The sequence below is a fragment of the Dasypus novemcinctus genome, chromosome 21 (genome assembly GCF_030445035.2).
Source record: "Dasypus novemcinctus isolate mDasNov1 chromosome 21, mDasNov1.1.hap2, whole genome shotgun sequence".
Lineage (NCBI taxonomy): Eukaryota > Metazoa > Chordata > Mammalia > Cingulata > Dasypodidae > Dasypus > Dasypus novemcinctus.
The window spans coordinates 45,299,538-45,325,467 of NC_080693.1; the positions used below are offsets into that span (position 1 = coordinate 45,299,538).

Below are 25,930 nucleotides of genomic sequence, written 5' to 3' on the forward strand. Positions count from 1 at the left end.
ATATCTAAAATCAATAGATCAAAAAAAACAGATTTGTATGAGTCTATGGTAAGAACTATGGTAAGAAACTATAAGAAAAGCTCAATGGGGAAAAAAATGGAGAGAAAGTAGTCAATCTTAGCACACTTTTTTTTTCATAAATTTTCCTGGGAAGCATGAAAATGTGGGAAACTGACAATGCAAATCTTAACAATTCTGCACCATAAAGAAGTTTCATAGGTTGTAAGTACTATTACATCATCACTTAAAATTTGAGAAATATGATGTGTAATAGTCTTGTTGACAGATATTAAGGACAATCTACATAGGTTGTAGGAAAAGTAAAAAGGCAGTGTCAAGACTGCTTAAATAACTATACCTAACATGGCAGAGAATGGGTACTCTTAACACAATGTATGGGGTTCCCCCTACTTTTGAAAACCTAAAGCAGACTAACAATTTAGCACAGACTTCCAGAAAGATTTGCAAACCACCAGATAGATGATTTTCACTTTCACCAAGTTCTTAAAGTCCTAGAACTATGCTGTTAATACAATATCCATTATATACACGTGACTATCAAGCACCTGAAATGTGGCTAGTCCAAACTAAGATGTACTCTAGGTATAATATATACACTAAATTTTAAAGCTTTAGTACTAAAAAAAAGGTAAATGAATTGATTAATATCTTTTATATCTTTAATTACAAGCTGAAATGATATTCCTTGGAATATACTGGGTTAAACAAAATATATTAAAATCAATTTAGAAATGAGTCTATAGAAACCAAAATAGTAATCTCTTAGAGGTATAAAGGAACCCAGCCAAAGGACATTCCAAAGCTATACAGAGTGGCTACTAATACAACTCCAATAAAGACATAAATCTCATAGTGCTTATTTTTAATTAATTTGGTGATTGGGAGATAATGTAAAAGCCACAGGTGTAAAATGGAATTTACAGCATATTCTTTCACCTAGTGCCTAAACAAAACTAAAAAACCTTTCTTTTAAAAAAAAAAATTATTTTTCTCCCCTTCCCCCCGACCCCAGTTGTCTGTTCTGTGTCCATTTGCTGTGTATTCTTGTTTTTTCCACTTCTGTTGTTGTCAGCAGCACAGGAATCTGTGTTTCTTTTCGTTGCATCATCTTGCTGTGTCAACTCTCCATGTGTGCAGCGCCATTCTTGGGCAGTCTGCACTTTCTTTTGCGCTGGGCGGCTCTCCTTACAGGGCACACTCTTTGCGCGTGTGGCTCCCCTATGCTTGGGACACCCCTGCATGGCAGGACACTCCTTGCACGCATCAGCACTGTGCATGGGCCAGCTCCACACGGGTCAAGGAAGCCTAGGGTGTGAACCGCAGACCTCCCATGCGGTAGACGGATGCCCTACCCACTGGGCCAAGTCCGCTTCCCCAAAAAAACCTCTAGTCTGAGCAATGTTGTCCGTAAGATGGAAATGTTCTATATCTGTGCTGTCCAACAGAACAGCCACTAGCTCAACCTGTAGCTTGTATAACTGAGGAACTAAAATTTAAATTTTATTTAATGTTAGTTAATTTAAATTGAAATTGCCACAAGTGGCAACTGACTACTGTACCGTATAATGATGGTTTAAAACTTCTTTGAAAGAAAAACAAAGATTAAATTTCCATTTTTGTCCTAACATTCTAATTACAACTCATTCAGTACAAACAAATACTTTGGGATGTACTTCTCTCCTTCCTATGAATTCTGCCTGCCTCATCTCGTCCCACAAGCCTCCAAATCTCTCTCTCTCTGTGGATCAGGTTCTTTGCTAATATTTAATCCCTAATTTCAGGACCCAAGATAAATTGCTTAGAACCTAGTCAGACAGACATTTGACCCTATTTCCTCTATATTTTCTCTAACAGGGGTTTATTCTATCCTTTATCTACCTATATTGCCTGTTAAGGGGTTAAAGAAAACTATCTTAAATTATCTTAAATTGAGTAAAGATCTCAAAAAAAGATTTACCAACAGATCAATATATTTGTCCTTAGAAATTAATTGAAATTAATTCCTTAGAATTAATTTTATGGTTACATCTGTTGTTGAGAGAATGGGGTAAAATTAAAGAACATATTAAAAATCAAACATATTCCATATTAACTTCTTTCCCTTCTGAACATTCTCATCTGCCACTTAGTAAAGCTCCTAACTCAATACATACTGTAACATATGGGATGGCATTTGGCAGTTGTCTAAAAAATTTGTTTCTTTGGCTGCTCAAGCAAATACCATGAAATGGGTTGGGTTAAACAATGGAAATTTTTATTTGCTCACAGTTTTGAGAATAAAAGATATTCCAAATCAAGGTACCATGAAGGTGATACTTTCTTCCTGAAGACTGGTATTCTGGGGCTAGATGCCAGCGATCCTTGGTGTTTGGTGCCTCTGTCACACGGCAATGCACATGACTGCCTCTCCATTCTCTTTTGGGTTCCAATGTATTTCAGCTTCTTGCTTCCTTGGCTTTTTCTGTGTCTGAATTTCACTCTGCTTTTAATGGACTCCAGTGGATTAAGACACATCCTGCTTGAACTGGGCCACAGCTTAACTGAAGTAACCTCACCAAAAGTTCCTACTTACAATAGCTTCACACACACAGGAAGATATCAGATTTAAGAAGATGTTTTTCTGGGGTATGTAAAACTTCAGACCACCACATCCCCACTCTCTGGGCCCACAAGAAAATATGTTCTTTCTACATGCAAATACATTCATTCAATCACAACATTCCAAAAGTTTTAAGTCATTTCAGAAACAATGCTAATTAAGTCTCATCAAAATCAGTTATGGGTATGGTTTGTCCTGGGGAATAATTCCTCTGTCTGTGGACCTGTGAAACCTAGAGTACAAGTTATCTGCTTTCAATATACAATGGAGGGGCAGGCATAGGATAAACATTTCCAATCCAGACAGGAGAAATTGGAGGGAAAAGTAGGGTCACAGGTCCCAAAAAATTCTGAACCCCAACAAGGCAAACTCCATTAGATTTCAAGGTCTCAGAGTTCACCTATGAATCGATGTTTTGTCCTCCAGGCCTGATCAAATGGTAGCTCTACCCCTTCCAAGCACATGCACAGTGGAACAATGGAGTGAGGCTTCGCCCTCTCCAAGCACTGGGATGGTATCCAGGTATTCCCCTAATATCTGGGTGCTTCATCATTCTCTCTGAGCACTGGGGTGGTGGCTGGACTTTCTGCAATCCCTGGGGGCACCCGCCGCCCCATCTCTGAGCCCTGGAATGGCAAGCCCACCTTCTCCAAGCACTGGGGTAGACTGCCCAATTCCCCACACGTGGGTGGGCCCACTCTTTTGGCCCAAAGAGATAGCTTTGGTCCAGAACTCAGAACTTCTATGGTTGTGCCCCTGAAGCCATTCCTCCTTCAGTTTGTCCCTTCTCTGTCTCTGTCCCATTAAGTGCAAGCTGGTAGTAGTTTCACTCACACAAATTGCGCCAAAAAAAAAAAAAATCATCAGTTTTGCATGTAATTTACAGGAGTCTACACTGTCAAACAGTAGAACTTTCCACAGATCCTTCCTGGATAACTGCACCTCCACTCTTGAATTGCATGGAAATTACTGACTGATTCCATGTTCAGTTAAACCCTCATATGGAGCACTATTCTCTGGGGACTTGCTTTCTGGAAGCTCAGAATTTTCCAAACCATAAAATTCTGGTTTCCTTGTGCCCAGGAGTTTGGTTCTCAGCTTATTTCCTTTCCTCTTGCATTTTATTATAGGCTGCAAGGAGAAAACAATCTGCACTTTCACAATTAGCTTTGAAATCTCCTCAGCTAACTATTCAAGTTCTGCCTTCCATCCCACTTCAAAACTCTGTTTTTCTAAGTCCAAGTTCTCTGCCATTTTAAAACAGGGATCACCTTTCCTCTGGTTTCTAATAGCACATTCATCGTTTCCTTCTAAGGCCTTACCAGAAGTATCTTTAGCATCCATATTTCTACCAAGAGTCTCTTCAAAGCAATCTTTTCTATCAAGCACTTCAACATTCTTCCAGCCCCTATTATCCAATTACAAAGCCATTTCCACATATTTGGTATTTGCACTAGCAGCACCCCACTCTCCTGGTATCAAAATCTGCATTAGTCATGGTTCTCTAGGGAAAAAGAACTGACAGAAGACATATATAAATACATACATATATAGTATATAAATATTATGAGATTTTTAAAATAAGAGTTGGCTCATTTGACTGTGGGGATGGGCAAGTCCAAATTCCACAAGGCAGTGTGCAAGCTGGAAACGCTGATGAAGGCTTTCAGTTCTCACTTTATCCCTTTCCTTTAGTAAGCAGCAAGGAGAAACCAAGCTGCACTTTCCATACTTATTTATAAGTAAGTGGTTCATTTATTTTAACTTTCTGGTTAAATTTATTTATTAAATTCAATAAATTTATTTATTACATGATTTATAAATTTATTTATTACATGAAAGTTAAAATAAATAAGAGAACCAGTGTTTCCACTTTTTTTTATAAATAAGGGAACCAGAGGAATTCAGAACTTAGAGATACTAGTTATAGCTGTGCTGTCCTCACGAGATAAGTGAAAATCCAAATACTATCAAATGACACCTTTTTCCCCAATAGGCTTCTTAAACATTGGCAGTCAAGATATTAAAGGTTTTATCCTACAATCAAGATACTGAAGTATTTCTCTGGAGAAAATAACTAACCTATCTAAGGGGGGAAAGTAAGATGTATAGACAGTGACAGGTGAGTGACAGACAACCCAATAAAAATGACCAGGTCCCTGACTTACCACCCTAGTGAACCCTGCAACTTCCACAAGCTGCACCTATACACAAAACTTCCAATTACCATTTTAGTGCCCAGAAGTCTAAGAGAAAATTATTAACCTAGATTGTATACCCAGTCAAAACTACTTCAACTATAAAGTAGAAAAGGAGATAATTCAGATTTCAAGACCTCAAAAAGTTTACTACTCATACACCATCTCTTTTAAGAAACCACTGATGGATGAGTACTACATCAGAATAGCAAGACCACAAAGAGGGAGACATGAAATCTAGGAAATAAGGAATCCAACACAAGTAGAAAGGCAGAGGGAATTACCAAGCTAACTGCTGTGAAACAGGCCTGTTAGAAAACAATGAGTCCAAATTGGAACAGAAGAATGAAGGGCTCCAATAGGGAGGAGAGATTTATACTGCTGATAATGTAGGGATGAATTACCAATAGGTATATATATCAGAGATTGGCAAACTTTTTCTGTAAAGAGTCAGACAGTAAATATTCGAGGCTTTGCAGGCCATCCGACTCTGTCACAACTATTCAAGTCTGACTATAGTAATGAGAGCAGCCATAAACAATCCATAAAGAAATGAACATGGCAATATTACCATAAAACTTAATTTTAAAAATTTGGCCTGTAGGTCATTGTTTGCCAACCCATGACAGAAAATTAAATGAAAACAGATATGATCATTAACTCTAGGGAAAACAAAAAGATATACAGGAGATAAAATATAATTCTAATATATTATATGGCTTAGCTACAAGTAATATTTGTATAATCATAATATAAGCAATAAATATTGTATCTATTAAAACTCATAACATTATTGGCAAGGTAAAGAAAGAGGGAGGGAAAGGGAGACGAAGGATTACAAGTGTGCCAATAAGTGTTGGGAGGAGGGAAGGTAAGATAACTAAACCCTAATTACAAAGTCAATAGATTAATCCTGAATCTCTGAAATAACTTAAAACTCAAGACTAAGTTATGTTATTTGCTTCTAAAATCTTAAATAGGTAAATAAAAATTTTTAAGAAGAATTAACTTTAAGGAATAAATCTAGTGGTTGGGGATTAGGATCACAGGTTTCCATTTTAAATCTTGGTAATCTACTTGACTTCTTAAAAACTGCATAAATACATGAGGCAGACACTGCTAATTGCCTGCCTACTCTCTATTTTCCTTTTTCTAATTGCCTACATAATACCTATTCCCCCTTTTCTTCTAACAGAAGCCTTAATTTGTTCAGAATGGCAATGTTTCCAAATCAAAAATCTTTTAGTAGGGGCAATGATAAGTCAGCTGTGAGTTTCTAGTAAAGAATCTACTTTCTGACCCAGGTGACATCCCCCCTTGCTTCCTCCTTCCTTCCTCTTTTCTGATTGGAATTAACTGTGAGATCTAGAGGTACAGTACCCACCGGGACAAATGAAAATGAAAGCCAAAGGCTAAAGATGGCAGAGCAGAAAACTCCAGGGAATGTGAGTACGTGATTACATTATTGAACAGCTATACCAATCCTAGACTACCAACCTCTAGACTCCCAGCTATTGAGAAAAATCCATTTTTATGCCAATTAGTTTTTTTGTCACGTACAGCTGAATGTATTCCTAATTTATATAATTATTTTGTCAACAATAAATGTTAATTTTAATTTATAAAGGGGAAAAATATGAAAGAAAGTTAAATTTATCCAGGTTTCTTTACTCATCCAGTCTACTAAAACTGAAAAGGAAGTCTGAAAACTTCAGGTACACATGAAAAAAGATGACATAAAAGATGGCATCCCAACAATGATTACAAGCATGACCAAATGTTTACTTCATACATATGCTCTCTCATCTTTTAGGAAAAATAATACATTTCCTTCAATTTTCTCTTCTTCCACACCTCATGTTAATTGCCAGTGATTCATCCCTCTTGACGCTTCACTAATTCAACAATTTCTTGAGTCTGAATCTTCTAACAGATTGTTCCTTACATTATTTATTTAAATCAAAGAGAAGTATACTGACCTGTAACTGAAGGTTTTATTTGCACAGGAAAAAGGGTAACTATCTTATTAAAATCTTCTGTCTCCATCTGCAACTATTCTAATTAGTGTCATAAATTTGCTGAATTCAAAGTTCAAGTAAATAATAATCTCTCCAAAAGTAAGCATGTCTTACATAGAAAAACATAAATTTTAAGTCCTTTAAAATAAAGAGGAGGATGGGACTAAGAAATATAAAGTTAACTCAAATACATAACTAGGGATTGCTATCTTTAACAGGTGAAATATCACTTAATTTTAACATCAGATTTTTCCATTAGCATTAAAAAAGTATACTTCAATACATAAGCCTCTGTTCATCTCACATTTCCTCCGCCTTTCCAATTCAAAACTTAGGGCACTGAATTGAAACAAAGACCTATTACCACTGCAAGAAAATTCTTAAAATGTTAAAGGGAAAAGTAGGGTGGTCAAAGACAATTGAATACTTAGCCAAAGTTAAAACCCTAAATATGTCAGGTAAATATTAGCTTGTTTTATTCTACATTTTCTGTAAAGCCATAAAAATGAACAAACCTAAAGAAATATCAAGTGAGATGAAATAAGAGAGCTTACCTTTTATTTATAGGTTTTTCATCCTTTTCATATGGCTTTACAAACCACTTGCCAATACGTACAAAGTTCCGGTTCATTAAACACCTCTCCAAAAGATTGTGAACTGCTTTGAAAAGCAGAGTACGACATTCATAGGAAAGTCCATTCTCCCATACTCCATCTTCCTCTTCTATAAAAAAAATTGAAGAAACAAAAAGTAAAGTAGTAGCACTACATTTATTCAGAGCCATGTAAACTCAATATTCATAAGCCTTACTTTATCTCAGAATATTGAACTATGATCACTTCAACAGATCTCTAGACATTAAAATATCAGCTTTCAAAGTTATTCCACAAAGAATAAAAGGCCTAAGTGCCATGTATTCCATTAAATTACCAGAAAATTATTTTTCTACCATATAAAAAGGCAATGGCATATTATAATCATACTGACTTGGTTCCTGGATCAATGAAAAGGCCATTTGTAAAAACCTGGGAAATATTACAAACACACTATATCCAAGATACTAATTTCTAGGCTGACCAACTTGTTACTTTTTCCTGATTTCTCCAATCATTCAATCTGCCAAAAAACAAAAACAAAAAAATAAAAAACCAAACTAGCCAGTTAATAATTAAACTCAATGTTTCATGTACATCAGCATTCTAATCCATGACAACTATAAAATTAAGCGATGAATAAAAAGGAAATTACTGGCGTGGAGCCTAACAAGTGATGCATTACCAGGTCTCATTTCAACCAAATGTCTCCCATGATTACTATTCAGTATAGGATTCTCTACTTGGGGGAGAAATTTAAAAATTTAAAGACTTAAAACTTAATGACACTTTTCTTACATGAAGTTATAGCTATCTTCACTAACTATGCATCCTTAATTTTGCAAGCGAATCTATTAATCATTCCAAGTTAACATAGCCAAAAAAAAAAAGTCATTTTGAGATAGGGCTGGATGCAGTATTAAAAAAAAAAAAAAATCATTCTCTATCCATTTCACATCTATAATAAAACATGCAATGAATCCTGATATATAGACATTACTTCAGAATTTTAACTTTTATCTTACTATTTTAAATGACTTATTTCAAACATAATTTAGTAGCCTCCTATAGCCTATATACCTTTATAAACATTTTATGAATGAATATAGGTCTTCTTTCAACTTTTAAGTAAAAGGTGATGAAATTCTTAAATTCTCAACATTTTTCAATATAACACTAAAAATGTATGCACAGCTTCGATAGAAAAATAAAATACCTTTAAATAAAATTTGCAGACATGTATCAAGAGTAATATAATTGTTTTTATGTTCAGAACTTATACAACAAATGGGGAGAATAAACATTAACTAAAAAGCATAATGACAGTGGACTTTAACTGCACTATAAAGTAAGTGCCATTACAAAGGTTGATTTTATGTTGTTCTACAAAGTGTTTCCTAAATTACAGCAAGTCTTTAAAATCAACTAATTATGGTCTTTGTAAAAAGGTAAGTTTAAAAAAACTGTGGTAAGCTTTAAAAAATGACAATACTTCAGAGTTCAAATAAGACCATTTTCAAAATTATTAATATTAAATAGGAAATTTCTTCTCCTTTTATATTTTATATCCACTTTCATTCAAAACCAAAACACTTATGGGTTTCACACTTCATTAACAAAATGAATTCCTCTATCTACTCATATTTAAAGAAAATACTACAAGAGAACAAGGAAGTGGCATATAGTGACTTCACTTTATTTAAATGTGTAGTTCACAAGCATATTTGTGAGTTGCTGAGAGAAAAACTGAATCTTTTCCAGTTATCAGCTTTCAGGTAAACCAGGTCCCATCAATTCAAAATTCAATAGCTACATTAAGAGTTTTACATCAAATTATGTGACTTATGATTACTAAAAGTATATGTTCTTAATTCGAGTATAATTATGTTGGGAGAATCTCCCAATTCACCTCTTGATAATAAATTTAATATAATTTATTTATATTCCGTTAGCTCAAAAATCCTTAACTCCTAATAATCACAATAGTTATATTTGTCCTAAAATTGAAGTAGCTTTTAACAAAATCTTCAATATTTTAATTATGTCTGTTTCAAAGTATCAAAAACTCAAGAAAAAGTTACCGTTACACACATCAAAGTCATACAGTTGCTATAAACCTCAAATATCAGGAAATTATTCATTTAAAATTAGATACTGAATTTGCCTTTTTTTCCCCAAAAAAGTAAATACAAAATCTGTGGAATAGTAAAATCTATAATACAATAATCTATATAAATTTTCATATGAAACTCTGAAGACTTTATGGTTTTGTTTTTATCTTAACCTAAATACATCTTATTTTAAAATCTATTTTAACAAAAAGATAAAAAAGGAAAAAAAAAGAAAAAAAGAAAAAAATCTATTCAGTTAAACTTGCAGTTAAATGATTTAAGAATACTAAATGTAGTTTAAAAAGTTAATCAGGGGAAGCGGATTTGGCCCAGTGGTTAGGGCGTCCGTCTACCACATGGGAGGTCTGCGGTTCAAACCCAGGGCCTCCTTGACTCGTGTGGAACTGGCCCACATGCAGTGCTGATGCGCGCAAGGAGTGCCCTGTCATGCAGGGGTGTCCCCCGCATAAGGGAGCCCCACACGCAAGGAGTGCGCCCCATAAGGAGAGCCACCCAGCGCGAAAGAAAGTGCAGCCTTCCCAAGAATGGTGCCACACACGCAGAGCGCTGACACAAGATGACGCAACAAAAAGAAACACAGATTTCCGTGCCGCTGACAACAACAGAAATGGACAAAGAAGAACACCCAGCAAATAGACACAGAGAACAGACAACTGGGGGGGGTGGGGGGTAGAAATAAAATAAATCTTAAAAAAAAAAAAAAAGTTAATCAGTATTAATGTTCAAGCATTCTCCCCAAATTTTAATATAGAGAAATTTAGGTGAATTTAATGCTTTCAAAGGAGTTCTCATTATGTTCCCAAATGCCCACAGTTCTCATTAACACTAAATGGAAGTTATGCATAAAACAAACCACCTGTTAGGGATTTCTAAGCCAACAAATTTATATTTTCACCTTTACGGCAAGTGACTAAGCAACCATTACACTAAAGTAATGGTTTCATATTTTATTGCTGAAGAAATAGTGAGAATAAATCCTAATAACATTCAATGAAAATCCTGAAAGGTTGTGTGGTTTTGTTTTTTTTTTGTTTTGTTTTGTTCTGTTCTGTTTTTTGAGAGGGTCAGTTGGAAACAAGAAGCCTACTAAATCATGCTTCTAATATCCTGAAGTTTTAATAACCGTAATAAAAGTACTTCTATACATGTTGTATTCAGCTATATGAAAAATAAAATGTTACAACTACCCACCCAAGACATAGTGATATGCACCTCTTACACGAATTTAAAAGTCCTTGAATCTCAACACCAGGGTTCTAATACGGAGAGGCAGGAGAAGGGAACACATGGCAAATCTGTACCTAGTTCTTTCTAACTTAAATTGACCACAGCCTAAGGGAGAAAAGAATGCTTGATGCATTTCACTAAAATTTTTCTTCCTCTTGGATCTGTACCCTGAAAGGAAATAATTTCAATTCTGCATTTTCAGTACTTTTCAGTTATTATTAGCATTATTTTTATTTTCAAAAGATTACATAAATGTTAGCATTAGAGTTCTTAATCTTTTACTTAAAATTTTTTATCAAGTACTTAAAAACTGATATACCTAGTCCATTTTTCTCAAAACTGACTGACATCTTTAAATATTTCCAAGGTGAATCAGCTGATAATAAAAGAATCTTCCTAAATAATTCTGCCCAAAATGTAACATATGCTACTTAATAATGAATGTCTCAAACATTAACATGGTAGAAAATACCATGTTCCTGAGCGAATAAATATAAATGTTTAAAATCTAGATCAGTGCTTGTTTAGAAGAATAATTTCCCATTTATAACCCATTCGTTCAACAAATATTACCAAGAACTTTAAGTTGGCAGCACCACTCACCTATGGCAAAAACCTGGAAAACCTTGGTTTAAAAATGGCCTACTATCTTGATCATTATCTTTGATTTGAAAATTTTAAAAATGCACACTTTCTTGCTTAAAATGCTCTAAAAGGACAGAGCACAGAAGAAATAAGGCAAACAAAGTTGTCATCTAGAAGTCTAGCAAAATACAGAACAATTTTTAGTTTGGCAGGCACTATATTCCCATGCTTAGCTACTATTTATCAATATTGTTGAAAGCTGTCATTTAAGGTATGAAGTCCACTATAGTTATATCCTTCAATGAAAGCACCTGGAATTAAGTTCTAAAACTAACAAATGGCCCACTTAGTTTAAACAATAATCATTATGATAAAATTTGGTGTAATGAAAGTATTAGGACTTGTTGCTAAAATCCAGTACATGGACCTTAGGAACCAGGAAAAAGAACAAAATATTTTAGCCCTGAGTCTTTTAGTTCTCAAGGTATCTATGAGTTTTCTCAGTCTCATTATATTCTATTATTTTTGTAAGAAGCCAAACCTGGGAGAGGGAGTAGTTTTTGTTTTTATTGTTGTTTTAAAGGGAAGAAATAAAAGCCAACATGACAGCAATAAAATCTGAAAAAGGTTAGGACATAGAATAAAAATAAACAGAAAACTTTTCTCCTTCAAGGACACTAATAAAAACGAAACAATCTTACTCTGAAGCAAACAGTACACCTAAGAGAACTAATTAATCAGTCCTATTCACAAGACTTTTGACTATAAAGATTAAGATTTTCCCACCAATTTTATATTTGTCACCCACTATCCCACCACCACTAAAAGAGGAATGCTATAAAGTTTAAATAAAATTAAAAAGGTAACCAGGAAGTTTTGTTTCCTAATGACTTTTCCATGAAAACAAATTAATATCGATTCAACTACCCATTGTCTTAGAGGAAACAGAGCAAAAAGTAAAATCATACATGGCTGTCTTTGAGATTCAAAAAATTTTTTGCACAAATATCTTTCTGGAATGTTTTGATTAGGCTAATTTAAGTTAGGGCAAATCTTGTACCAAAAACTCAATCTTTGCAAAAGTTTCCAAAAGTCATCAATTTTTGTAAACTACTGAACAGTACTACTATACTGTATTGACTACTGTTAGAAAACAAGTAACAAGAATTAAATTAGATTTGGTTTGCTGTTATAACTGATCTTTACCAATTATCATTAAAATAAGTTTACATTCCATTTCTACATATCAGCTGACCTTGAAAGGAAGGTGAGCCAAACAAGTGGTAGGAAGGAGGCTGAAATTTATTTTTATTGTCTTTATTTGAAGCTGACATTTAAAATGCATTATGGCACCTGATCAGACTGTTCCAAACTACCAAGGACATCAAATTAAGATCTGAGAAACTGTCACAGTCTGGAAGAGCCTAAGGAGACATGACAACTAAATGTAATGTGGTATCCTGGGTGGGCTCCTGGGACAGAAAAATGTCATCAGGTAAAAATAAAAGAAACCAAAATAAAGTATGGACTTCAGTTAATAATAGTAATGTATCAATACTGGTTCATTAGTTGTGACAAATGTACCATACTATTATAAGATGTTAACCATAAAGGAAATTGGGTGAGGGTTATACAAGAACTCTCTATGCTATCTTTGCTGCTTTTACGTAAATCTAAAACTATTTTAAAGTTAAGTTTGTTTTAAAAATACAGTATGGATGACACAAAGGAGATAAAGGGAAGAAACAAAGGTTAATCTGAACTTTTGTTATGAAGTATAGCAATTAAGAAAAACTGAGAAATCTACTCTTTGCAAAAAGGAATGTTTTCCTTTTTCCTTCCACTTAGAAGGGAAATATTATCACCATAATCATAAACATTTGAGTAACAAGATGTGGTAAATGCTGAACCAAACAGAAGGATACTGCCTGTGAAGAGCAGGTTAAGCTAAAGCTAAATTAATTCAGCTTTTTAGCTACCACCTGGGTCTTTCCGGTTCCCCTTTACTCAGTGCTACACCTCCACTTGGAACCCAGGATTGCCTCCTGCAGCTGATGCCACCCCCACGGTCCAGCTGCTCTCTTCTCAGGGGAGTTTAAAAGAAGGGAAAAGAGTGTCACAGATGGGAAGAAATGAAAAAGGGGCTAACTAGAGAGACAGAGACGAACTAATTATCCCAGAAGGGAGGCAGACGGTGTCCCTGGAGCAAAGAAAAGGGCAAGACAAATAATACCACATCTGAAAAGACCTTATTATTCTTTAAGATATGTCTACAATTTAAGTAACAACATTCTAAAGTAAATGACAGGTTTAAAAAAAAAGGTTAAAATATTCTATAAATATCACTGACTACACAAACTAAAACGGTACAAGACAAGCTTTGGAACAGTAAATATGATTATATATTCCTAATCATATTTTGGTTTACTATTTCAATTGTTACGACTTTAATAAATTTTAAAAATTTGATAAATTTGCCTTTCAATAGTGTTCAGCAAAATCTAACAACTAATTAAAATATAATCTTCCAAAATTACTTTCATTCACATTCAAGATAGGTATCTATTATAATGTACATATTCTACCAATTTTTAAGTCATGCTAAAACCAAAGTTAAACTGGAGAAAAAAAAATTTAAACTGTAACCTCATTTGAGAAAACTTATCTGACTCAACATGAAACCTAGAAGGAAAAATGACTAAAGCAGTATTTCAGCACTATATATCAAAACAGCTCAAAACTAACCCTAGTAGGTTTTTTTGTATGGTTTTGTTTATTTAGGAGGTACCAGGGATTTAACCCCAGACCTTGTACAGGGGAAGCAGGCACTCATACCACTGAGCTACACCTGCTCCCCCTAATAGGTTTTGTTTTGAGGTACTGGGTGCCAGAGATGGAATCCAGGACCTTGTATGTGGAAAGCTGGCACTCAACTACTGAACATTAAGGGCTTCTGAGTTGTATTTTTCTTTCGTTTTGCTTGTTGTTTTTGTTTTCTCAGGAAGCACGGGAACCAAATCCAGGACCTCCCATTTAGGGGACAACTGTTCAACCACTTGAGCCACATCCACATCCCTCCAAATAGGTATTTAACTTTTAAAATATTGATCCTATTATAGTAAAACGAAATACTATACAATGCTATACTATACAAAACTAAATACTGTACAATATACTATAAAATTACAATTGATTTTGTAAAATGTATTCATTGGAATCTTTAAAAAATGATCTGTTCAGGTGCTCTGCCAGCTTCAGGAATATTCAAAACCCCAAGTCAGCATAAGAGTTTATCAACATCATCAAAATAGTCCCGAAACATTTTAGTAAGGTGGTTTTTATGACCACTTAAAATAAAGATTAAAATAACTCAAGCATATCCAAGTCAATGAAAGAATAAGGAAGCTGGCAAGCTTAGCTTTGGGCTATTAGAAAGTATCTTGCTTATGCTGCTAGGAGTTTTATATCCTGATATATATTATACAATCATATATATACACACGTATATATATACGTATATAAACACTCATACCCATCATTTTACATATTTAGAACTACATTCATACTTAGAACACGGCTTAGACTCGCCAGCAGGAATCTTACTTGGAATGCTTTATCAAAACCTAATTACAGCCACTCTCAAGAAATAAGAAACATTAACAATGAAGAATGTGTTCATTAGAAAGTAAAAAGCAACTATTTAAACTAACAATCAGCCACGACACTCACATTATTGCACAAAGTACTTGTTGCAGATAAAGACCCCTGGGTTACATTTCATCTACAGAGAAAATAGGTCCTACATGTCAAATGGAAGTCAGGGTACTCTATTTCAAATATGAATTGCTTTTTTTCCCCCTATCTAAAAAATCCTAAATTTAACCGTCAAGAATCATAATCAAACCATCTTGCTGAAGTCTGATATCTTGTAGCACCCAACTAAACATTTACAAGCCTATCACCAAAGATTCGGTTAACACTGACTCTTAGAATCTAAAATTATTACAAGCTCCAGTAATTCCATGACGAGCTAGAGTTTCTCTTTCTAAAGTTAATGCTTGGTCCTCAAAGAGAAGAAGGAAGTAATCACAATCATTTACTCACAATAAAATTATTTCTGTATATAACCTTTTAGATTATAACCCTATGTCTTATAAAAGCTAAACAAGGTGGCACTTGTCTCATTATGATAGTCCTTGATGGAACAGTATCTCAGAATCACTTTCCAAGAATAATAAAAATGCCTTCATATGTTAATAACAAGTAACAGTAACAAAATAACATATGCCTTGGAAAACATGAGAAAGTCAAAACATATCCAGATACTCCTACAACTGTCTACATATTCAAGCAGAAGAGAGCAGTAGCAGGATTGACTTAAAGGTGAGTTACACTGGGCTTCAAAAGTGTTCCAGGGCATTGCTAGGAACTTTATACTCCACCAATTTCATTTTTCTTAGGTTAATGTAATGTGTCTTTTTCCTTGGGCCCTAACTGCCAACGAGAAATTCAGAAGGAAGCTGGATGGTAGGAGAAAGTCTATTCAAGGATTAACCAAAGCCTGCCATAACACATATGGATAATTAAGTAAAATAAAATAATGACAGTGAAATAAAACATGAAGCTGAACTGCTATCTGGCTTAACAGTGTTCCATGCACACACAATAAGAAATACATAAAAATTTTAAAAAGATTTAATCTTAATTTGTAATACAGAGGATATTTTGGGAAAAGCATAAAACACTGTTACATCACTAAATGGAATTAAGTTGCTTTCACCTGATAAGTCATGGTGAATAAGATCAGCAAAATTGGGGTCTTCACCCCACCAAAATATCCACAATTCTCTTCTTCCAGGTCTTTGATCTCGCCGCCAAACACCAAGTACATCTGCCTTAAGGCAGCGACTAAAACTGCTCAAAATGGGGTCTTCCTCTGTCACCGGAAACAGAATAGGGGCAGAAGTTGGACCTTGCCATACATATCTTTTCCATTTAATTCCCGTCAAGTCAGCCTGAAAGAAAGAAAAAATGATTTTTTATTATTGTACACTAACCAAAGTCAAAAGTATTCATTGCTAAAGTTCATTATGACAATTTTTCAATATAAACTTGATATAGAAGTGGCTTCAAAGAAAAAAAAGTCTTTGTAACTGATAATTCACCAAGAACTTAAGGAAAAGAACAAAACCCCTTAAAAAATAACACTGACATGTCACTGAATAGCAAAACAATAAATATAATGTGCCACGCAGAAACAGAAGAATCAAACTATTAAATATAAATATGTATTTTAACTTACACTGCTCCTGGGTCAACATTTCCTCTCTATCCTAAATGCTATTCTAATCAGTCACCTTTTTTTTCCTTAGTGTCAAACTTTTAACTGAAAACTAGTTCTTAAAAGATTCATTCCATGCTTATAGAATTCATGGCTTTAATTCTTGTTAATTCTTCACACACCCCTTTAGGAAAGTCAAATAGCTGCTCACAAAGAACTGTCAGATTTGTACTAGTCTACCTTCAAAGAACCTGATCCCAAAAGTACCAAAAATAGACCAGTTGGAGAAGCTAGAAATTTGAAACCCGGCTTGTATGTCTTTTTACATCTGAAGAGATGCTGATTTATGGACACTTTACAAGAAAACCAAGGTTTTTGATTTTGTGTTTTTGTTTGTTTTTTTTTTACAGGGGAAAGGCATCAAAAAGCTCAATTTATCCTAAGAGAATCCAATAATTACACAATTTGACTTAAAGGTGCAAAGCATAAGGTGCCAAAAATGAAACTGCTGATACATGACTGGCAATTTGCACTTGCCAACTAGTTGTACTCCGCCCACTCAATTCACTAACCTACCATATACTGGGTATTTCTCATAGCACAGGAAAAAACGAAAAAAGAAAGTGACTCAAACTTTAAGTCACTGATGAAACTAAACTACTGTCCAATTCTGAACTAGACATTTGCAACAGTTGGTACTTTTGAAAGTCTTAACTGTTGGTGTTCCCAGACATGGGCCGCCCGACACAATTGTCATCTCTATGTCCAGCTTCCCTAGACTTTTCTTTCAATAAAACAAGGAGCTGCCTGCTCAAAATATTCTAAAAACGCAAGCAAAACAGACAAATATAGAAACTTTTAGCGCAAAACCATAGCACCTCCTCCGTTAGTCCCCTCCACTCGCACACAATCAGAACGTTCTAATAAAAGCAAGATGGCTAGAAATTGTCAAAATGGAAAACTATTTTCAAAGTTTAAAAAGACAACAAATGAAATGTTATCTACTGGTTTTTACACAAAGATCTGAAGTCACCCCAAGATGATTACCCTCTGATAGTGTGACTCACAGGAAAAAATATAAAACGAAGAGGAGTTTTTAATGCCCAAGTTCTCTGGGGTCCTGTGTATTAGGGGAAACCAAATTACCAGAGTGAGGCATAAAGAGAGTGAGAGAACGGGCAATAATGAGAAGTGTAAAGAGGGTATACACAGTCTAAACGGAGGAAAGCAACAGTTAGGCAAGAAACACGGAGGGAAATGTTAGTGTCCTGGCAGATGAGGAGCTCAAGCTGAAGACCAGATTAAGGTGAGGGGGAAAAAGTGTCAGAAACAAGACGAGAAAGAAAAACCGACACTCCAACGACGGAGCCAGCGCAGCGACCGAGCGAGCGCCGGCTCGCGGGGCCGGGTGCGGGGCTCCGCGGCCGCGCCGGCTCCGGCTGGGCCTACGCCGGGGACTCGGGCATCTGGATCCGACCCGGCCCCCTCCCCCACGGCCCAAGGGCGCACCTCGCGGCCCCCTCCCCCACAGCCCCCTCGCCGCGCCCCGCCCGCCGCCCCGGCACTCACCAGGCAGAAGAGGTTACAGTGACAATCTTCCAGGCTGGCCCCGTTCGGCACGAAGGAGGAACTCATCGTCCCTCACAGCAGCCGCCGCCGGCGCCACAACCCACCATCCGCCATTACCGCCGCCTCCGACCAGAGAGAGAAACACAGACACCGGGGAGGGCGGGGGGGTGGTGGTTGGGGGGGGGGGGCGGTGGAAGAGAAGGCCGCCGGGCCGCCCGCCCTCCCCACCCACCCCCCCGCCGCCACGGGCAGCCCCAGCCGCCCGGGGCCGAGGGCCGGAGGCGGGAGGGCCGCGGCGCACTCGCCCCGCGGGCCGGACTGCGGCCGCCGCGGACCCGCGGACGCTCACCCCTCTCCGGGGGACAGAGGGGATGTGTACCCCTCCAACAAGAAAAATAATAAATTACACAATAAATAATTAAGATCTAGTCCAAGACCGCAAAGACCGATCCCTGGAGAGTTATCCCGGGCGGGGAGGCTGGCGCAGAGGGGCGGGGAGGGCGAGAACGGGGAGAGAAGCGCAGGCCCCCGGCCCGGTAGCGGCGATGTCCTTAAGCCCAGAGTCTCCTCAGTGGCGGAGGTGGTGGCGGCGTCTGCGGACTCAGACCATTCTCTGGTGGTGCCTTCGTGTCGTCCCTGGGCCGAGCCGGCCTAACGTCTGCTCTCCTGCGGCCTCACCGCCTGGACGCCGTTGTCTCCCCCATTTTGTGGGCCCAGCGGGCGATGTTTTTCCCCCTTTAATCCGAATTCACGGGTTTTCCCTTCGCTTTAATGGCGGCCACAGGGACCAGCTCGCCCTCTCTGCTCGCCCATTGGCCGTCTTGAGGTCACGTGGGCCTCGGCTCCGTGGGGAGGGGGAGAGAGAAGGGAGTAAGGGAGGGCCCGGACGTTTTCGGCGGAGGCGGTGAGCCGGGAGGACAGGGCAGGCAGCTGGTGGCTACTAAGATAGCGCCATCTGCTGGGTGCCTCGGCCTTGTGTAAAATGCCCCGGGCCCCAGGCCCTCTCTCTGTGCAGGGGAATTTACAGTACAGGAGGGTTCACATCACAAATCTGTAAGAATTATGTGAAAATCAGTTTGAATTCTTTGGAAAAGAAAGTATTGCAAAAATTCCAGGGCATTCTCATTTATTCCAGGAGGCTGCTGGGGTGCAGTGCAACATCCTGGGCTTGGGAGTCAGGATGAAGTGGATACAGACAGGACTCTGCCACCTAAACGTGGTGTGATGTTAAGAAAGAAACATAAACGAAACAAAATAGCTTTGTGGTTAACAGCTTGGAAAGTATAGCTACACTGCGCTCCAGCCTTGAGCAAGTTTGCTTGCTCTTTGTCTCAGTTTTCTCGTCTGTAAAGTGGGGGAAGCATCGCCTCTGCCTCATAGGGTTGTTGTGAAGGTTAAATGAATTAATACCTGTAAAGTAAGTCGTCAGTGAGGGGCACAGAGAAGCATTGTTAAGAGTTAGAAGCTACCATTGTCATCATTACCTCATGTGGTTATTGTGAGGAATAGTGTGTATAAACTAGTGTATATAAAGTTCCAGCTATACTGTAGTCTCTGTGGGATCCGCGACTTCATATTGTTACTGCTGCATCGTAAGTGCCTAAAAACGTTCCTAGCACATAGTAGGTGCCTGTTATTTGTAAATTAGCAAATGAATGAATGGTAAGAATTAGAAGCAGAATATGTTAGTTCCTTTCTCATAGAACATTCAATTGCACTTCAATGTAGTTCAAAACATTTTCGTTGAGAGTTTTAGTTTTAGAGGGTTACAAGAAAGAAGAAAAAAGATGGTTTGCAAATTAGAAATTAGAAACATCAGTGGAGTTAGGACTAGCCATAATTTAAGTCCTAATTGTCTCTGTAAAATAAAGGATGGACTCTTAAACATGTTCCTTTTTCATTGGCAGAGTGAAAAGCACTCCTTCATCCATCCATAGTGGTTAAGAGCCCAAATCTTGGAGTTAAAAACCTGTAGAATAACTTCTGCCACTTACTAACTTCAACTTATTTAATTTCTCTTACTCTGTTTTCTCATTGTGAAGTGAAGATAATAAAAAGTTACTTTCCTACTAAAATGGCTAGTGAATAAAGCAAGGTTTAGTGCCTGACCTAGTGCTTACTAAATGTTAGATATATATATATATATATATATATATATATATATATATATATATATATATATATATATATATATAAAAATTTTTTTGAGATACCAGGATGGGGATTGAACCCAGGACCTCATATGTGGGAAGGTGGCACTCAGCCATGAGCCACATCAGCTCCTCTGAGTGAGTTTTTTCATTTGTTTGGTTTTTGTTTTGTTTTATTTTGTTTTTAGGAGGCACCAGGTATTGAACCAGGCCCTCACATGTGGGAAGCAGGCACTCAACCACTTGAGTCACATCCATTCCCAATATATTTTATAAATCATTATTGAACACCTACTGGCTCAACTAAGTGTGTTCCTGGCCTATGCTAAGCCTGGAATATAAATCTGATTAGGATACCTGCTTGTCCCTCAAGACTCTTGAAGAGAAGCAATAAAGGAAACATTTCTCACAATATAAGATAAAATACGAGGGTAATTGCTTAAATGAGGTATGCATCAACTATGGCACAATAGGAGTGCTGGAGGAGGAGCACCAACGTCTGAGAAGGCATCATAAAGTAGGTAGCATTTGAAATCAGATTTGAAGGATAAAATGAATTCTTATAAAGCCCCTTGAAGCAGTTAAATCTTATTAAACCCAATTCAGATCCAAAGATCACATATCAAAGTCAATTACACAGCCAGGACTAATTTAATCCAGGAGCTGAAATCAGCTGAGGTCAGATCCTTTCTAACCGAGTGCCAACATTAGGAAAAAGCAATCCCCAAACCAAAAAAGGTGAGGGCCCCTCTGCTCGTGTCTTCTCTTTCCTAGAGAGAATCCTCAGACCTTAGTTCCCACGGCTTTTGCCAGTCTGAAATGAGTTCCCCCCATCTTATTTTAGTCAAAACACAGGCACCCTTGAAGTTTCCCCCACCCCAACTCTGAGTGTCTTCCCTAGGACCCAGTGGAGGTAGAATCTGCCAAAACCTATCTGGCAGGAAGTAGCAGTCGATTGGCCTTTCATTTGAGTGTCAGTCTTCTCAAAAAGAAGGGATAGACAGGAGACAATAAAGGAGGAAGACACAGAGGAAGAAATATGAGGAAGGATCATGGAAAGGAGCAGGAAAGAGAGGGAAAAAGAGAGAATGGAGAAACATAGTGGAGGAGAGGGACCCTAATGGTGAGGAGAGTGGGAACATCCTGGGGAGGAGGGGAAGAAAGTAACAGCAGTAGCCAGCGAGCGTGTCAGTAACCACCTAGATTCTGTTAATATGACAATTTATGTGATTTAAGGAGTAATGGAAATGAATAAAAGAATACACTTACATTGTCAGAAGTTTGGAAGGTATAGAAAAGTAGAAAGTTGAAAACACAAAAATAAACATTACAAAAAATGCCCATAATGTCACCATTCACAGGTAAGCACCTTTCAACACTTTAATGTATTTCCTTCAAGACTTTTCCTATTTTTACTTGATGGTTGAGGCCATATTATCTATTTACATATAGTCTACTACACATATTTTTTGACACTCTAGTATGTGTCAGGTCATGTATGAACAAGGCATGGGATATACAAGGAGCTAATAACCTTGCTATATAAGACATTTTGACAGTTAAACCACCTGGGGTCAAAACTCCATGCCATGCCTGTTAGCTCTCTAACCTCAATTTATCCACATTATGTAAAATGTGGATGTAATAATAGCATCTAAATGTAAGAGTTGCAAGGATTAAAAGAGATAATCTAAAAAAAAAAAGGAGGGAAGTGGATGTGGATCCAGGATAAACCCTCCACCTACCATATGGAAGGACCCGGTTTCCATCCCTGGGGCCTCCTGGTGAAAAAGAACAAGAGAAAGCATACCTGCAGGGTGAGCCAGTGCCGGCATGGTGAGCCAAGTGCACACACAGTGAGCCAAGTGCCCATGTGGTGAGCCGAGTGCCCGCGTGGCAAGCCAAGTACCCATGTGGGTGCCCGTGTGGCGAGTCAAGTGTTTGTGTGGTGAGCCAAGAGCCTGCATGTTGAGCCAAGTGCCCATGTGGCGAGTCAAGTGCCCGCACAGCAAGCTGACTGCCTGTGCAGTGAGCTAGTGACCTCACAAATGAGTCACGCAGCAAGATGATGACGCAACAAAAGAAAGATGAAGGGGAGAGTCAAGGTGAAGTGCAGCAGAGACCAGGAAATGAGGTGGTGCAATTGACAGAGAACTGCTCGTCACATCAGAGGTCCCCAGAATTGAATCCCAGTGAATCCTGGAGGAGAAAGATGAGAAGACAAAAAGAGAAATAGATACGGAAGATCACAATTGAACGGACACAGCAAAAACAGCGGGGCGGGGCGGGGGAGGCAGGGGAAAAAAATAGGAGAGCCAATCAGGAATTTTAAGGTGAATTTTAGAGGTCAATTTGGGTCAATAATCACCTATTGTCTTCTACCCTTTGAAACGTGGATTTGTTCAGTATCTACATTTAAAACTGTTCTTAACTCCTTTAGCCTTTAAGTGACTCCATTCTGATTGGGATAGTGAAAGTATGGGCTTGCAAACTATTTTCTGACCTACAGGGAGAGTGACAGAGTTGTATCTTTTGAAGCCAGAGTAAGTCCAGGCAAAGGGCATTAGACCTAAAGTTCCCCACCTGGTTCTGAAAAATCCCAAGTTCTAGAGTAATGCTGTCCAATAAAAATATGATAAGAGGCACATAAGTAATTTTAAGCTTTTCAGTCTTATTTTTCAGTCACAATAAGGTAAAAAGAAATAAGTGAAATTAATTTTAATTATACCACTTATTTAACACAATATATCAGTAATATTATCACTTTACATGTAATCAATATAAAAATTATTAATGAAATAGTTTGCATTCTTTTTATTTAGGGGATAGGAGGGACCAAACTTTCAAAATTCATATATATTTTACACTTATAGCACATTTCAATTCAGCCCAGCCACAATTCAAATGCCTGTGACTAGTGGCTACTGCATTGGATAGTGCAAGTATAGAATTAAAAGCTGAAAGCTAAAGACCAGTTAAACTATGGAGTGAGTGGTCTTGGACCTGGGGAAAATATTGATTTTCTTAAGGCTATGTTAATGGTGTTATGTTGTACTTAATTCAATAGAAAGAAAGTCCAGGGAGTTTAAAAAAATATTTTATTTAGTGAACGCGCGGACACTACTTTGTTGAATATAGAAAAAAGCAGACCTAAACAAAGTAAACCACAAGTTGAGACCATTAAGGAAACATTTCAGTTAGAAGTGTCAAATATCCTGAATTGTCTTGAAAATTGCCCTTCAACTTTTCTTAGGAGTGAAACATCCACTCTCAACTTCAAGTATTATTTTTCAATAAATGTTTCATTTTAATATTAAATTTGAAGTCAATTCCCTCTAATCTGCTCACTTTGAAATTAGGTTTGTAGACCTTCAGAAGCAAATCAGACTTTCCCTTTCCTTCTTCTTTATTCTATTGGAGCCAGTCATTTGACCTTTCTGGATCTCTGTTTTCTCAAAGATAACGAAGGGACTGGATTGGATAATTTCTAAAATATAACACCTAATATGTGATACTTAATGTCAGGCACCGTACTAAGTCTTTTGAATTGATTATTTATTATCCTTGCCACAGTTTCTGAGGTAAATATTATATTAGAAGTTTGTAAGCTAAGCTAAACAGCATCTAAAGGAAAGGGGCCTAATCTCTCATGAGGGGCTCAAGAGAAACTTCCTGGAGGGACACTTGAAACTAAATCTTGAAGGATGAGTTGGATTGAACTAAAAGAAGGTGGAGGGGTCAGGGGAAGGAGTGGGGCAGCAGGAAGAAGGGGGAGTACCAGAAAGCTTGGGGTTTGTGGAAAAGATTTGGCTAGAAAACTAACCCCAGGGCTGGATCATGAAGAGTTTAGATTTTATCCAGAAGAAAATGAGGGGCCATTGAAAGACTCTAAACATGAAAGTGACAAGCTGAGATTTGTTTTTAGAAACAAGATGCAGGGAGGCTTTGTGGTAATCCAGGCAGAAAGTGAAGAGGCCTGAACTAATTAAGAGGAGCTTGTCTAAAAACATCCTTTCTGCTTTGCATTTATTCCTCCATTCAAGACATCATCAAGGAAGGTGGGGGAGTAGAGTAGAGGAAAGCACTTTTGCAAAATGCTGAGTGTTCCTTTCTTATCAAGCAGATGATGTTTTTTCTCAGAGTGGCCAAAGCTGAGAGAAGAGACAAATGCAGTTCTCTTTACCTACTCCCCTTGTTAATGCAAAAAAGTTCCAAGCAGGACTTTGGTCTCATAGGATAATTATTCCTGCCCAGATATAAACTGGTTTGCAGTTTTATTATCTTTCCCCAAGGAAAGGTTTAAAAAAGTTCAAAATATATGACTTGCTGAGAAAATGGGAATATTATTTTAGAATCCTTTGGTTCTATCAAGAGTATATAGGGGATTTAATAGAATAAACAAAGTTACCAGAGTTTTATATCATTTCTACCTCTGGTTTTGATATCCATTCATTTACTCATTCTTTCAATATATACTGATATCCATTATGTGCAAGTCTCTGTACTAGAAGCTGTGATACATGCAACAGTACATCAGAAATAGAGCTGATCCTCAAGAAACTTACTCTCAGACAATTAGATACATACTAAATAACTATAAGTTGTATTTGAAAATACCTGAAATGGGTGTAGGTCAAATGCTGTGGAATTGAAAGAAAAGAGGGTAACTTCTAAGTAACAAGGAGAAAAGATTAGTAGAGAAGAATTTTACATTTAAATTGGATATTAATTAGTGGATAAGAATAGGACTTGCAGAAATTCTAGGAAGAGTAACTTAGCAGTGTTTCCCAAATTGGAGTTTAAGGACAAGGTTCTGACAAATGTTATTGAGGCTTTCTTGTAAAAAGTCTTGGTTGTGCTAGACCTTTGACTATTTGCTCTCAGATTCATATCTTTCTCTCTCCCTTCTGTGTTCTGTGTTGCAGGAGACTGATTCTTGCAAATGACATTTCCCATACTCCCTTACCAATTTCTTTGCAGTTAGGTTTGGCCAATGGAGGCAAGGATGGCAGATGAGGGGGTATGAGAAAGGTAGATCTCTCTTCCCAGAAGTGGCTGCATTTCCTTTGTGGTTCCAGCTGCAGATGGACAGCCCTTCCCTCCATGACTCCCACTTCTGCTGGACAGCACTGGAACCTGGGCTGGTAGGTTCATTATCAATTCTGCATAATTCGTTACCTCGAAAACTACAAACACCTTATCTCACACAGTCTCTGAGGTTTAGTAGTCTGAAAGTAACTTAGCTGGGCACTTTTGGTTTCTGTCATGGAGTTGCAGTCAAGATGTTTGGGCATGGGAGTGGATGTAGCTCAGTGGTTGAGCACCTGCTTCCCATGTACAAGGTCCCAGGTTTGATCCACGGTACCTCCTGAAACAAAACAAAACAAAATAAAACAAAACAAAACGAACAAAGGAACAAACCAACTCTCATTGAGGAGCAGATGTCCCTCAGTGGTTGAGAGCCTGCTCCCCATGTATGAGGTCATGGGTTCAATCCCCCATACCTCCTAAAAAAAACAAGATGTTTGGTCAGGGCTGCAGTCATCTCAAGGTTTGA

General features: G+C 37.5%; 1 protein-coding gene across 2 annotated transcripts in view; it reads right to left on the minus strand.

The window, feature by feature from the left end:
• The window catches only part of MED13 (mediator complex subunit 13), a 99,819-nt gene extending 77,538 nt beyond the window's left edge, over positions 1 to 22,281 (minus strand). Inside the window, exons 1-3 of one of the 2 annotated variants that reach the window (XM_058283879.2) lie at positions 22,184 to 22,281; positions 16,154 to 16,388; positions 7,391 to 7,559 (exon numbers count right to left, since the gene is read on the minus strand). In XM_058283879.2, coding sequence (XP_058139862.1) covers positions 7,391 to 7,559; positions 16,154 to 16,388; positions 22,184 to 22,246 — 467 coding nt within the window. In that variant the 5' untranslated portion in view covers positions 22,247 to 22,281. Of the gene's footprint in view, positions 1 to 7,390; positions 7,560 to 16,153; positions 16,389 to 18,223; positions 18,391 to 22,183 lie in introns of those variants that run through there. The other variant, XM_058283878.2, reaches the window with a different exon arrangement.
• Between the last annotated feature and the right edge of the window lie 3,649 nt (positions 22,282 to 25,930).